Source organism: Lates calcarifer, unplaced genomic scaffold, assembly GCF_001640805.2.
Source record: "Lates calcarifer isolate ASB-BC8 unplaced genomic scaffold, TLL_Latcal_v3 _unitig_1649_quiver_2153, whole genome shotgun sequence".
Lineage (NCBI taxonomy): Eukaryota > Metazoa > Chordata > Actinopteri > Centropomidae > Lates > Lates calcarifer.
Window position 1 is genome coordinate 1 of NW_026115669.1, and position 12,161 is coordinate 12,161.

The 12,161-nt window shown below is 38.0% G+C and overlaps 1 protein-coding gene across 1 annotated transcript; it reads left to right on the top strand.

Annotated features, from left to right (window-relative positions):
* The first annotated feature begins 5,664 nt into the window (after positions 1-5,664).
* On the top strand, positions 5,665-9,842 carry LOC108889832 (mediator of RNA polymerase II transcription subunit 30). Its single transcript, XM_018686490.1, has 5 exons — positions 5,665-5,810; positions 6,577-6,813; positions 7,513-7,671; positions 7,912-8,001; positions 8,888-9,842. Exons 2-5 carry the CDS (start codon positions 6,589-6,591, stop codon positions 8,981-8,983), a joined length of 570 nt encoding a protein of 189 aa, XP_018542006.1. The 5' UTR covers positions 5,665-5,810; positions 6,577-6,588; the 3' UTR covers positions 8,984-9,842.
* Positions 9,843-12,161: the final 2,319 nt, after the last annotated feature.

Sequence of the window (12,161 nt, forward strand, 5' to 3'; positions counted from 1 at the left end):
TTTTTTGACACCATACTATACTATGACATCTTTTTGACCATTTTGACACCTTACTATACTATGACATTTTTTGACAGGTTTTTAGAACGTTGTTGATGCCTTACTTTACTATGACATTTTTTGACCATTTTTGATGCCTTACTATACTATGACATTTTTTGACAGTTTTAGAACGTTGTTGATGCCTTACTATACTATGACATTTTTTGACGCCTTACTATACTATGACATTTTTTGCCATTTTTTGATGCCCTACCGTACTATGACATTTTTTTGACAGTTTTAGAGCGTTGTTGATACGTTATTATACTGACATTTTTTGACACCTTACTACTTACTACTACTGCTTACTTTTTTTTTTTTTTTTTTACCATTTTTGACGCCTTACTATACTATGACATTTTTTGACAGTTTTTGATGTCTTACCATACTATATTTTTTGACGTTTTATTATACTATGACATTTTTTGACAACTTTTAATGCTTTATTATACTGGCATTTTATTTATTTATTTATTATTTTACTACATTTTACTTCAAAATTTACAGATTTAATTACATTCATTTGACGTCTTACTATAATGAGACATTTTTACTGCTATTTTGGATTACTATTACTTCTGCATTGCTTTTATATTACTGATTGCTTTACTGTTACCTCTAGTATTACATTACATTATACTTTTCTTATTACATATTACTTCTAAAATTACAGGTACTTTTTACTGTGTCAAACTACATCTAGTAACAGATTACTTTGACTATTACATCTTACTTCTGATATTGCTCATTATCTTTACATTACTTCTATTAATACAGATTACTTACACATTATTTTTATATTGCACATTACTTCTATTTTTGCACTTCCGATATACTGAATACTGAGCATAAACAGTTTAATGTCAGTGCTCTGTGTTCGACAGTTGCTGTAAAGCTGTTTGTGAATTACCTGGAGGCCTCTGTCCCGGACTTTAAGAACTTCTTCACTGTACGAAGACTCTGTGATCGTGGACTACGTCTCTGATCGTGGACTACGTCTCTGTGATCATGGACAATGTCACTGAGATCGTGGACGATGTCTCAGAGATCATAGACGCTGTCTCTGTGATCATCGACAATGTCTCCATGATCGCGGGCAATGCCGTCAAATCGGTGACCCCCGTCTCCGCCGATTCTATCGCAAGGTCTCTACGAAGCATGGGACAATGTCTCTGATCATGGACAACGTCTCTCTCATCTTTGACAAGGACTCTGCGATCACGGACAACGTCTCTGATCATGGACGATGTCTCCCTCATCCTCAACAATGTCTCTCCGATCATGGACGACATCTCTGTGATCGTGGACTACGTGGTGGACGAAGTGGTGACACCTGGAGGAAATCAAAGAGAAACATACAAAGGAAAATGATCAATACACTACTACCTATTCCTCATCAACAGTTTAACCATGAAAACAGAGAAATATTCAACATTACAGCTGAACCACAACATTTAACAAACATTAGAGGCTGTTTCAGAAAATCAACAGTTGACTGTCATCACCTCCTGAAGAACCAACAACAACAAACATTCAGGAAAAAGTCAAATGATTATTGATTGTATGTCTATCGACTAATCACTGAAGCAATCATAAATGTTACTGTGAACTGCACAACAATAAACACTATCACTTAATTTTTGAATGCAGGATTTTAACTTGTGTTGTTCATTATACTTGAGTAAAAAGTCTGAGTATTTCTTCCACCACAGACATATACAGAATCATAACTTCACATTTCAACCTTCTTCTTATTAACACATTTTTAAAATGTCTTTGTTTTGTGTTGATTTCATTTAACAAATAACAAACAAATTTACAAAGGTCTTAACAGCAGCTTATGTGACAACTTTTCAGTAAATAAGGTTGTTATAAACTGTGAAGATATTTTTAAAATCACCCCCTGACCAACAGTTATTTTAACACACTTAAGAACAACTCACTCCAATATTTTATTTGTAGAATTGATAGTTTTGTATGGTGTAGCCTAGTGTGTCTAGCACAAATACACAATTGAGAATTTCTGATCATGTAGGATCAAACTGAAGTCAAGATATTTTTCAATCCCATTTTGATTGATCGTTAACAATAACATTTCACATTTTTATGCCTTATTATACTATGACATTTTTGACATCTTACTATAACGAGACATTTTTACTGCTATTTTGGATTACTATTACTTCTGCATTGCTTTTATATTACTGATTGCTTTACTGTTACCTCTAGTATTACATTACATTATACTTTCCTTATTACATCTTACTTCTAAAATTACAGGTAGTTTTTACTGTTTCAAACTACATCTAGTAACAGATTACTTTGACTTTTACATCTTACTTCTGATTTTGCTCATTACTTTTACATTACCTCTATCAATACAGATTACTAACACACTGTCAGTGCTCTGTGTTCAACAGTTGATGTAAAGCTGTTTGTGAATTACCTGGAGGCCTCTGTCCTGGTATCAAAGAACTTCTTCATTGTATGAAGACTGTGATTGTGGATTATGTCTCTGTGATCGTGGACTACGTCTCTGTGGTCGTGGACAATGTCTCTGAGATTATGGACAAAGTCTCTGTGATCATGGACAGTGTCTTTGAGATCGTGGACGATGTCTCAGAGATCATAGACGCTGTCTCTGTGATCATCGACAATGTCTCCATGATCGCGGGCAATGCCGTCAAATCGGTGACCCCCGTCTCCGCCGATTCTATCGCAAGGTCTCTACGAAGCATGGGACAATGTCTCTGATCATGGACAACGTCTCTCTCATCTTTGACAAGGACTCTGCGATCACGGACAACGTCTCTGATCGTGGACGATGTCTCCCTCATCCTCAACAATGTCTCTCCGATCATGGACCATGTCTCACCGATCGTGGACGACATCTCTGTGATCGTGGACGACGTGGTGGACGAAGTGGTGACACCTGAAGGAAATCAAAGAGAAACATACAAAGGAAAATGATCAATACACTACTACCTATTCCTCATCAACAGTTTAACCATGAAAACAAAGAGAAATATTCAACTGCCATAAACTGACTTATAATGCACACAATTACAAAAAAGCAGTAAAAAAGGCAGCAAACTAATTGTAAAGAGATGCAATCAGAGGTGTACACAGACAAACTGACCACTAAACAGTTACCACCCTCCACAACAATGCTAATACCCAGGTGTAAAACTGCCGGTTAGATGTAAAATGATATAAAATGAACACAAATAGCCACAAACCGATGACAACGACACGATAAACCATCACAAACGAAGTTAAAATAACCAGGATGGCACACAAAGTTACAAAGAAATGCAAAATGTCGGTAAGGTGACTATACAATTACAACTGGGATTTAAACAGACTATCAAGAGCTCATTGTGTTTTCACACATCCAGGTTGGAGGTCCACAACTCATGTCAGAGACGTCTCAGTCACGGAAACACAAACACACTCTTACATCTTAAATACGACTGAAAATGGAAGAGAGGGCTAATGCTAACGCTCGCGGCTAACGCAAAAGCTAACGCTATCCACTAGCTAGTTTGCTCCACCTTCGTGCCGCAGGAGTATTCAGCGTCCAGCCTCACTCGTGTTCGACAAAAAAGCAGCTCCAAAGCTTGTTTTAGCATCCGAGCTTCTTCGGTAATTACGTTTTCTGAAAGTACTGACAAACCGAGTCAATGGTTCAAACATTTGTTTTACTCTATTTTCCGAATTCGTTTCTCCGCCTCTCTGCGCTCCTGACTAAAGCGGCGACCGATGACGACAAACATCGCGGCCAATGACAACACACGCAAGCCAACTACGGCAGCCCGTGAAGCTAGAGAGAGAGAGAGAGAGAGAGAGAGAGAGAGAGAGAGAGAGAGAGAGAGAGAGAGAGAGAGAGAGAGAGATGATATATACATGTGTATGTATATACATATACATATATTTTATTTTGTTTTCTTGTTTTTTTTGTTTTGTTTTTGCTTTTGTTATGTTTTGTTATTTCTTATCTCATTCTTTATTATTATCTCACTGTATATAATTATCACTGTATTTACTGATGTTCTAATGTACATGTGTCATTTTATGCTTTGGCAACATGTTTTATGTAAAACGCCATGCCAATAAAGCCAAATTGAAATTGAAATTGAGAGAGAGAGAGAGAGAGCTGAGGGGTGTTTATGGGAGGGATACAGAAATGAGATGACTTCGTTGGACTACTGTATACTCAACTACTTGCATCATCAATCTATTAAAATGAGTTTTCGTAACTACTGCATTTTTCATTTGAGGGAGCAAAATATTTGTTGCTGCTCCCTCTTGCCTCTGCATAGAGCTGGCCCCACTACAATTGTTATTATCAGCTCAGTGGATACAGCTGGTGGTGGGGTATTATCTAGTAGTTTGGTATCTCCATCCTGCACGCTAGTGTTCCTGTTGTATTGGAGACTTTCAGTCCCCAGCTTTGACAGTATCTTCCTCCTTCCTTCTGGGTTATTAGCTGCTTCTTGGTCACTGTGAATGTTGGTCTTCTGCTCATCCATAGCCTTGTATTCCAGTGAGATCTGTGTTAAATGCGGGCCTGCCTCCAGATCTCCTGGAGGTAGTGATGTACTGTAGGTCATGGAAACAGGGCACTACACAAACAAAAGGAGGGCGCATAATGACAACATCCCATCAGTTCAGAGTTAAAACACCATACAAACAACTTACTACAGTGACACAGAACAGGGGGAGATGAAACAGCTCTCAGTCAATTCTGCAATTTCTTTTCTCTTTTTTGGCTCTCTTCCCACTGCTGAATTTGATCCTTCCTCTCCTTTGATGACCTTGAAATACAAATAGATTTTTTTTTTTTACTTGGGCAGCTAGAAATGATGTATTTCATAAATAAACTACTTCCTTTTAGCTCAATCAAATCCTGATAACCATGCTGTAATTGCATGTATTGTTAGGTCAACAAAAAGGCCCTTTTAAGCACTAAACCATGTCACATGAAAAAAACAGGTGTACTTCCTTATAACTTCTGGTGCGTCACAATGGGTGCAACCTCTGATCTTATGTAAACCATGGATAAAGTCGGCTACACTGATTTACCAAGCAAAGAAAGCAGGCCAACTCTTAACTTGCCACTGTTGAATCACATTGGTCTGGGCAGGCTGGAGGGCAAACAAGTCTAAATCATATGACCTTTATTTAACCCTAAAAAGTGGATTGTTATGTGCAGGCTTAATTAAACTATTCTCTCAACTTTTTCCTATGAAAGTGTGGTTTTAGTTCTATGTGAAGATGCCTTGGTAGGTGCTGGTTGTAAGTACAGTGTTTTGAAATGTTTGTGTATAGGCAATCTGATTCAGCTACTGTAACACAGAACACAATGAACAAACAATAATAGTTGTTGAACTGAGTATTTATAGAACAGTTCTATCAAAGCACATCTTGCAAGTGCTTTTAAATATATATATATATGTATATATTATTTTATTTTTAAGTAAAGGATGTAATTACGTCATCTGACACCGATTTTAAGTTAGTTGTGCTACGTAAGTTTGGTGTTTACATTTACTCAATACTGTCTCCATCTGGTGGTGGGAAATGTGTCTTTCTCTGACAGGAAGTAACGTCATAAAAAACAATACCGCGCCGAGCTTTCGGAATGATATCAGTGGTCTCATTATGTTTTCTTTACAATAACAAATAAGAAAACGTATTTCTCACAACTGCCATAGAAACCCGGAGATATCTGGACGGCATCTAGCCGAAGGACGTTGTTAATATAGGTAAGCTGGTTTCTGTCCTCGCCGTCAGCTAGCCAGATAGTGGCTAACTAGCTAGCTTGCCTTTGTATAGCACTTTGTTGTATAGGGTAGCATGGTTAGCTACAAAGCTTAGCTTAGCCTCTGTCTCTCAGCCATTCAAAACGCTGTCTTTCTTTAGTATCTTAAGTTTAGTGTGTGCAAGAATGAAAGTTTAAGTCTCGTGGGTTTTGTTTAAAAGTACAGATTAAGTGCCGTAGTTTGAGTGGAGTACATTTTGGATTTGTCATTTTATCGTTTTGAAACTCTTTGTTTACTCTTGAGTGGCTAACATGATTGTTAACAGTGGTGGAATGTAACTAAATTAAAGTACTCAAGTACTGTGCTTAAGTGCAAATCTGAGGTACTTGCACTTTAGTATTTTCTTTTCATGCCCCTGTATATTTCTACCTCACAACATTTCTGAGAGAAATATTATACTTTTTTCACCACTGCAGTTATTTGACAGTTTTAGCGACTAGTTATTTTACAAATAATGATTTCACATTCAAAACATGTGAAGACATTACAAAATAGGATGCTTTGTTGCAGAATATACTTCCTAACAGTATATACAAGTAGAACTGAAAGCGTTATTCTGTTAATCGATTACTTGAAACGTTAATCGTTATGCGTAGCCCCAGTTGTGGCATCAGCATAAAGTTGGCAGTCAGTCGGGTCACAGCATGTTTTGACTCTTTATCAAATTATTATCTTTGTGTATTTCTCTCAATCCTGTCCCTTTCCACAGTTTTGCGTAGTGATGGCAGCTTCCTTACCTCAGAAGCAGGGAATGGCAGGGATGCCCCCTCAGCAGCAGCCCCACCTACCTCCCAACACTGCCTCAGCACAAGGCCAGCAGCCCATGCCCCCTCAGGGAGCCCTGAGAGAGATATCCCCAGTGTTCCTCTGTCGGATTGGACAGGAAACCGTCCAGGACATTGTTACTCGCACAATGGAGATCTTCCAGATCACACGAGCAACGCAGGTAATGGACATTGCCATGTGTCTTAGACTAGTGGCTAGCTGTAGATAATGCTTTCATGAGGAAAGATGCTGGGTGTGATGCTGATTTTTGCAAATAGAATTACTTACTAATCTTTACTGTTGTCATAGATAACATTTTTTATTTACAAAATGTCTTAAATAGTTTTTCAAGAGGTCTTGTAATAGCTATTGTGAAAAAAAAACGAAAACAACTCTTGTCTGGTATGTGTGTGGACACTAACTGAATGGCTAATGTTTTTCGAGCTTACAGGGTTCCTCTGTCAGTCTGCATTTGTCCTGTCTTCCTCTCTGGTGTATCTGCTTGGCATGCTTGTCAGCATCTGTCTTACTCATCCTTCCATCTCCACCTGATCTGTGTCTCTAATTGTGTCTTGCTGTCTTTCTCAGTGTATCACTGACTTCCTCCAGCTTGTCCTTGTCCATTAAATGGAGTGAGCTTTTCTTTTTTTTTTCTGAACTGAAAACTCTCAGTGCAAAGAAACAGCATCAGGACTTTTACCCAGGCTTAATAGATCAACATCTATGTGCTAATATCAATAAAAAACCAAGGAGAAAATTAGTAAAACATATTAATAATTTCTCCTGTCCACCAATTAGTCTTTATGTGCACACTGCACTGAAATCTAAGCCAAAAATGTAAACTTTAACTGATGACAGACATTGTGTATCTTTGCCTTAGCTTCCTAATGGTGTGACTCAGAGCCAGGCGATGTACCAGGATCGCTTTGGGAAGCTCCAGGAGCACCTACGACAGCTAGCCCTGCTCTTCCGAAAGCTTCGGCTCCTGTATGAGCGCTGTGTGGAGATGACCTCTGACCTGCAGGAGGGGCCAGCAGAGGTTAGGAAGAAGCCCTAAATTTCTGCTTAGATATCAGATAATTCAGTGTTTAGGAATATGTGATGACCATGTCTTATATTATAATGCTGAAGAGGAGACCTTGGTAAAAATGGACGTATCTGGGCTTGATTGAGAACAAACTTGACAACATATTCTTTGCCTTTTCTTACATTTTCTTAATTCTTTCAAGAGGGAAGAGGAACCATTTTAAACCTCTTAGTATGTGCTCTGTGTCTTCAGCTTGTCCCATATGTTGGAGAGGAGCTGGTTTCTGTCAGAGTGGAGCCCTGCAGTCCTGCTGTCAACCAGGAGAGAAAAGAAGTTCTGGAGGTGAGCTTCTGTTTTCTCTGTCTCAAGTAATAATCAGAACTGACAGCGGATAATTAGTGTTTTGTGGTGCAAATGGTACATCCCTCTTTCTGTGCTGTTGTCAGATTACAGAACAGCTGATAATTGTTTTGCTGTTTCTCAATTTTTTACATTGAGGGTATGTTCCTTAAAATCACAAACATTTTACAGATCTCCTGGATAAAGTAAAGGTCCCTACATTGCTTCCACTTATTAACTAACATCACTATGTCTTTGGTGGTGCAATATTATTGCCAGGAAACTCAGGCTGACATTTGTTTTTGTTTTAATATAAAAATTCAAACCAGGTGTTGAAAACAAAAAATCCTCATATTTTTGTCAAGATGGAAATTACCAAAAAAGGAAACTGATACTCAGTGGCACTGAACTGAACAAAAAGTCCCATGCAATAGCCTCTAGGTGGCAGTACTGACATAGGCCTAAGTGGCCACTTAGTGCCATGAAAGAAATGCAAAAATCCAACATCATTTGCAGCGTAAGTAAATTTTCATTATCAGATGTTGTTTTTCTTTTGTTTGTTTTTCTTAACATTACACTCGAAATTCTAGTGGGATGAAGTTTTCAGGTGAGTTAGGAAATTGCTACCAGGCACCTAACGGCAAAATGTTACCTGGGGCTGGTAAGCTTGTTTGTTTTACTAACAACACCAAGCTTTTTTCACTCCCAAAATTGCCCAGCAGTTATAATCAAGTCGCAATTATTGATCAAGAAAATCTGTTTACAGGGAGTTAAGTAGGTTCTGTCCTGATTGCTTAAGATTGGAGAGATGGTGAATGCTAAAGCAATGGCTCATGTGCTCCAAAGAATTTGACTAATGAACATCACATTTCTTGTGGTTTACCTGCAGAAGGTACGTCAGAAGAACCAGGAGATGAAGGTTCTGATGGATCAGATGAGGAACCTGCTGTGGGATGTCAATGCCATGCTGACGCTAAGGAAATGATAACTCTTCATTACAGACTGCATAATGGCAAATACCAGGTGAAATGAGGGAATTTCTCTTGGATTTTGGATATGGGACCTTCCACTTGGGTGCTCCTCTTTTGTGTTGTGTTGGCACTCTGTTACTGAAACTGACCCATTACTCATAACTTGACCCAACATTTTGTTTTTTGTTGATTATCTGTTATATTGAAGCTGTTAAGGGGGAAAGTATTAATGAGATAGGATAAGGCTTAAAAGCTGAAACAAATTATAAGCTTGATACACTCCAACTCCAAGAATGTATATTTTTTTGTATGAGGCAGCTGACAACCTATTTTGTGATTGCCAAGTGCTCTGCAACTGTTATTATACCACTCTGTGTTTATTCAAATAAGTTCTAAATCTTTGTTGTCATGCGTTTTAAATAATGAGTTGAAACCTGTTTTGCCTCAGGTAAAAACAAACAAACAAAAAAAGTTTTGTTAAAGCACCGTATTCATGGTGTTTTGCCCCCAGGTGCTGACTTGACACCAGGCACACTGCAGGTAATTCTTGCAGAAAGCACAGAAGCTGATCTGACGACTGTGTTTACAATAGGAACAATTGCCCTTATTATATTCTGCCGGTTGTAAAAACACTATGGGTTCAGAATTCAAATTAGCCCCTTGGCAGCTATGTATCTCAGGTGCTTTGTACATAAGTGTGTGTGTGTGCATGTACTTAATGAGATTAGCTTCTCGAGTGCTAGACAGCACACCTGTTTACCCTGAGGGTGTCGAGACTTGTTTGTGAATTTATTTTTCTAAATTGTGGGACAAAAGGAAGACCTACTGGGTCCATTCTGTTTTGTATAAAATAAACATTTTTATAAACAAAAATTCAGATTAATAATTTGATTTTAACTCCAATTTTTGAGGGCTGCCTCTAAATACAGGACTTACATAGTCAGGCTCTGTTGTTGCAGTTCCAACCGCCAAGGGCCAATGTGGGAATGCATGTTCTCCTGCACCATTGAGATGATATGTAAGTACATCAAGGCATATCCACCTACACACAATGATGCATATTCTGACCCTGACCCTTTGTATTCATTTTTCTTTACACACCAACAGCTTATCTATGTAGTGCTCCTATACTACACAAAGGCATCAAAATCCCACAGTCACAGAAACACAGCAAACATGTAATTGAGCACATTTGGTTCCTGTAATTGTATTTAGAATAATTCATTCTGCTCACAAAGGTTTCTCCATTTGAATTTCTAGAAAAAAATCCCCAGGATTTTACATGCCACAACTTATCTGTGTGCCCATCGGATAGGAATGCTTGTCTCAGCCAGATATGTTTACACAATATGAGATGAGCTCATGTTAATTGCAGATGAACTGTGGTTTATACATTACTTAGATTTAACTCCATGTGTGTCAAAAGACTAATGTAAGCTTAGATCTGGCCTGAAAAGTTGTACCATAATTTAGCTTTTGTTGATTTCTTCAGAATCTTATCTATAATATGTTAACTCATAAGTTCCAACTGCCAAGCCTGCCATTTTCATGACCATGCTTACTACTTCAATGTCCACTACAACTTCACACTGTGGATGCTGAGTAGTGAGACTTTGGCATGGAATTATGTTGACATGTAATACGATGAAAGCGCGGATGATATTGAGATATAGATAATACAACAAAGGTATTAGTGTTTTTATATTCTTATATAATATTGTAGTAAGTAAGTCAGTAATATAGTTAGTAAGTACAATTTTAGTAAAATTTCAGCCTTTTGTTTTTTCTGTCCCATAATATTTTCAAATCAAGATCTGAAAAGGTTAATTGAATTCAATTAAAAGTACTGCAGAATCCTGGAAAGTTTCCAGCAAAAACAAACCCCAAATTAATTGTAATAAATTAAATGGGATGAAGGACGGCTGAAGGCTTTCACAATTACAAATCACCACAAACACAGATAGATATAAAAGCCAAATCTCATACTCTGCAGTACAGTAATTTGATTTATAGTTGTACACTGTTTTATTTCTTAAAGTAAATAAGAAAACACTAATACCTTTGTATTATTTAATCTTCTCAATAGACATTTGATTGCCAAAAAAGATACATTCATGTTAGTCATGTTTTTTAAATTTGCAAAATATGACTGAATCGAGAGCCTGAGCTGATGTGAGCTTTTGTCCCATTAAATGTCAACATATTACTTTATAATTTTGCTGTCTTAACACTTCTAGAAGTACATCAACCTAAAGTGATTGTTTTTGTGACTGACAGGCTCAGATTGTTATTATAAATAGCTGACAACATTATGAACAGGATTCCTAGAGAGAAACACCTTTTTATTTAAGATCCTGTTTGTTTAACCAGAGATATTGCTTTATATCACTACCAAACTCCATTGGAAAATTGTAATTCTACTGAGAGGAACAGGGCGTTTTTGGAATACTGCAGCCTCCATCTGTTAGTCAGTGGAGTCTGGTAGGGCACTTTGTTTTTGTGTTTTTGAAAAAGTGGATTTTCTGAAATGTTGTTGTCTTTTGGCCTTAAGGGCTACTGCACATTCCTCACTAAAGCTAGGTTTCCTTTTTTCTTTTCACCTTTGCAGTGTCTTAAAATGTATCATGTTGTTTCCTTCATCTCTGCTGAAAATATATATCCTGGACTTCTTTTGATAGAAGGTGTGTGTCCAGTAGAGGGGAAAGGAAACTTCAACGGTCTGCGGCACCCATGCCAGAGTTTGCATTTACAAATCAATTTATTGGTTTTACAGTTAGCATTTTGATGTGAAATGATCTGTTTCCTTGGCAACAGTCCCTGCACAGTAACATTGGCGACACACCATTGACCAGCCGGAGTACATGGCACCAATACCAGTCCCTTGGGTGCCTCTGGCATGAGAGAGCTATTCCCTTCGTATTGTCACGGCAGAAGTGTTCACATGTTCCTTTATTTGCTGTCCAACAGAGATTGTCCTTTCTCAGTGAGAGGCCCAATTACAGGGACTCTTTCAAGGCCCCTGAATTTCCTCCTTTCGTTGTCCTACCAGACTCATGGAGGTGGAGAATCGTTTGAGGCTCCTTTCAAATTTTATAGGCCCTTTTCAGATTTATATGTATATAGTCCAGAACAGTCCACCAGGGTCTGTCTGATGATTGTACTTTGTCCATGATGCAAACAGACCGTTTTGTC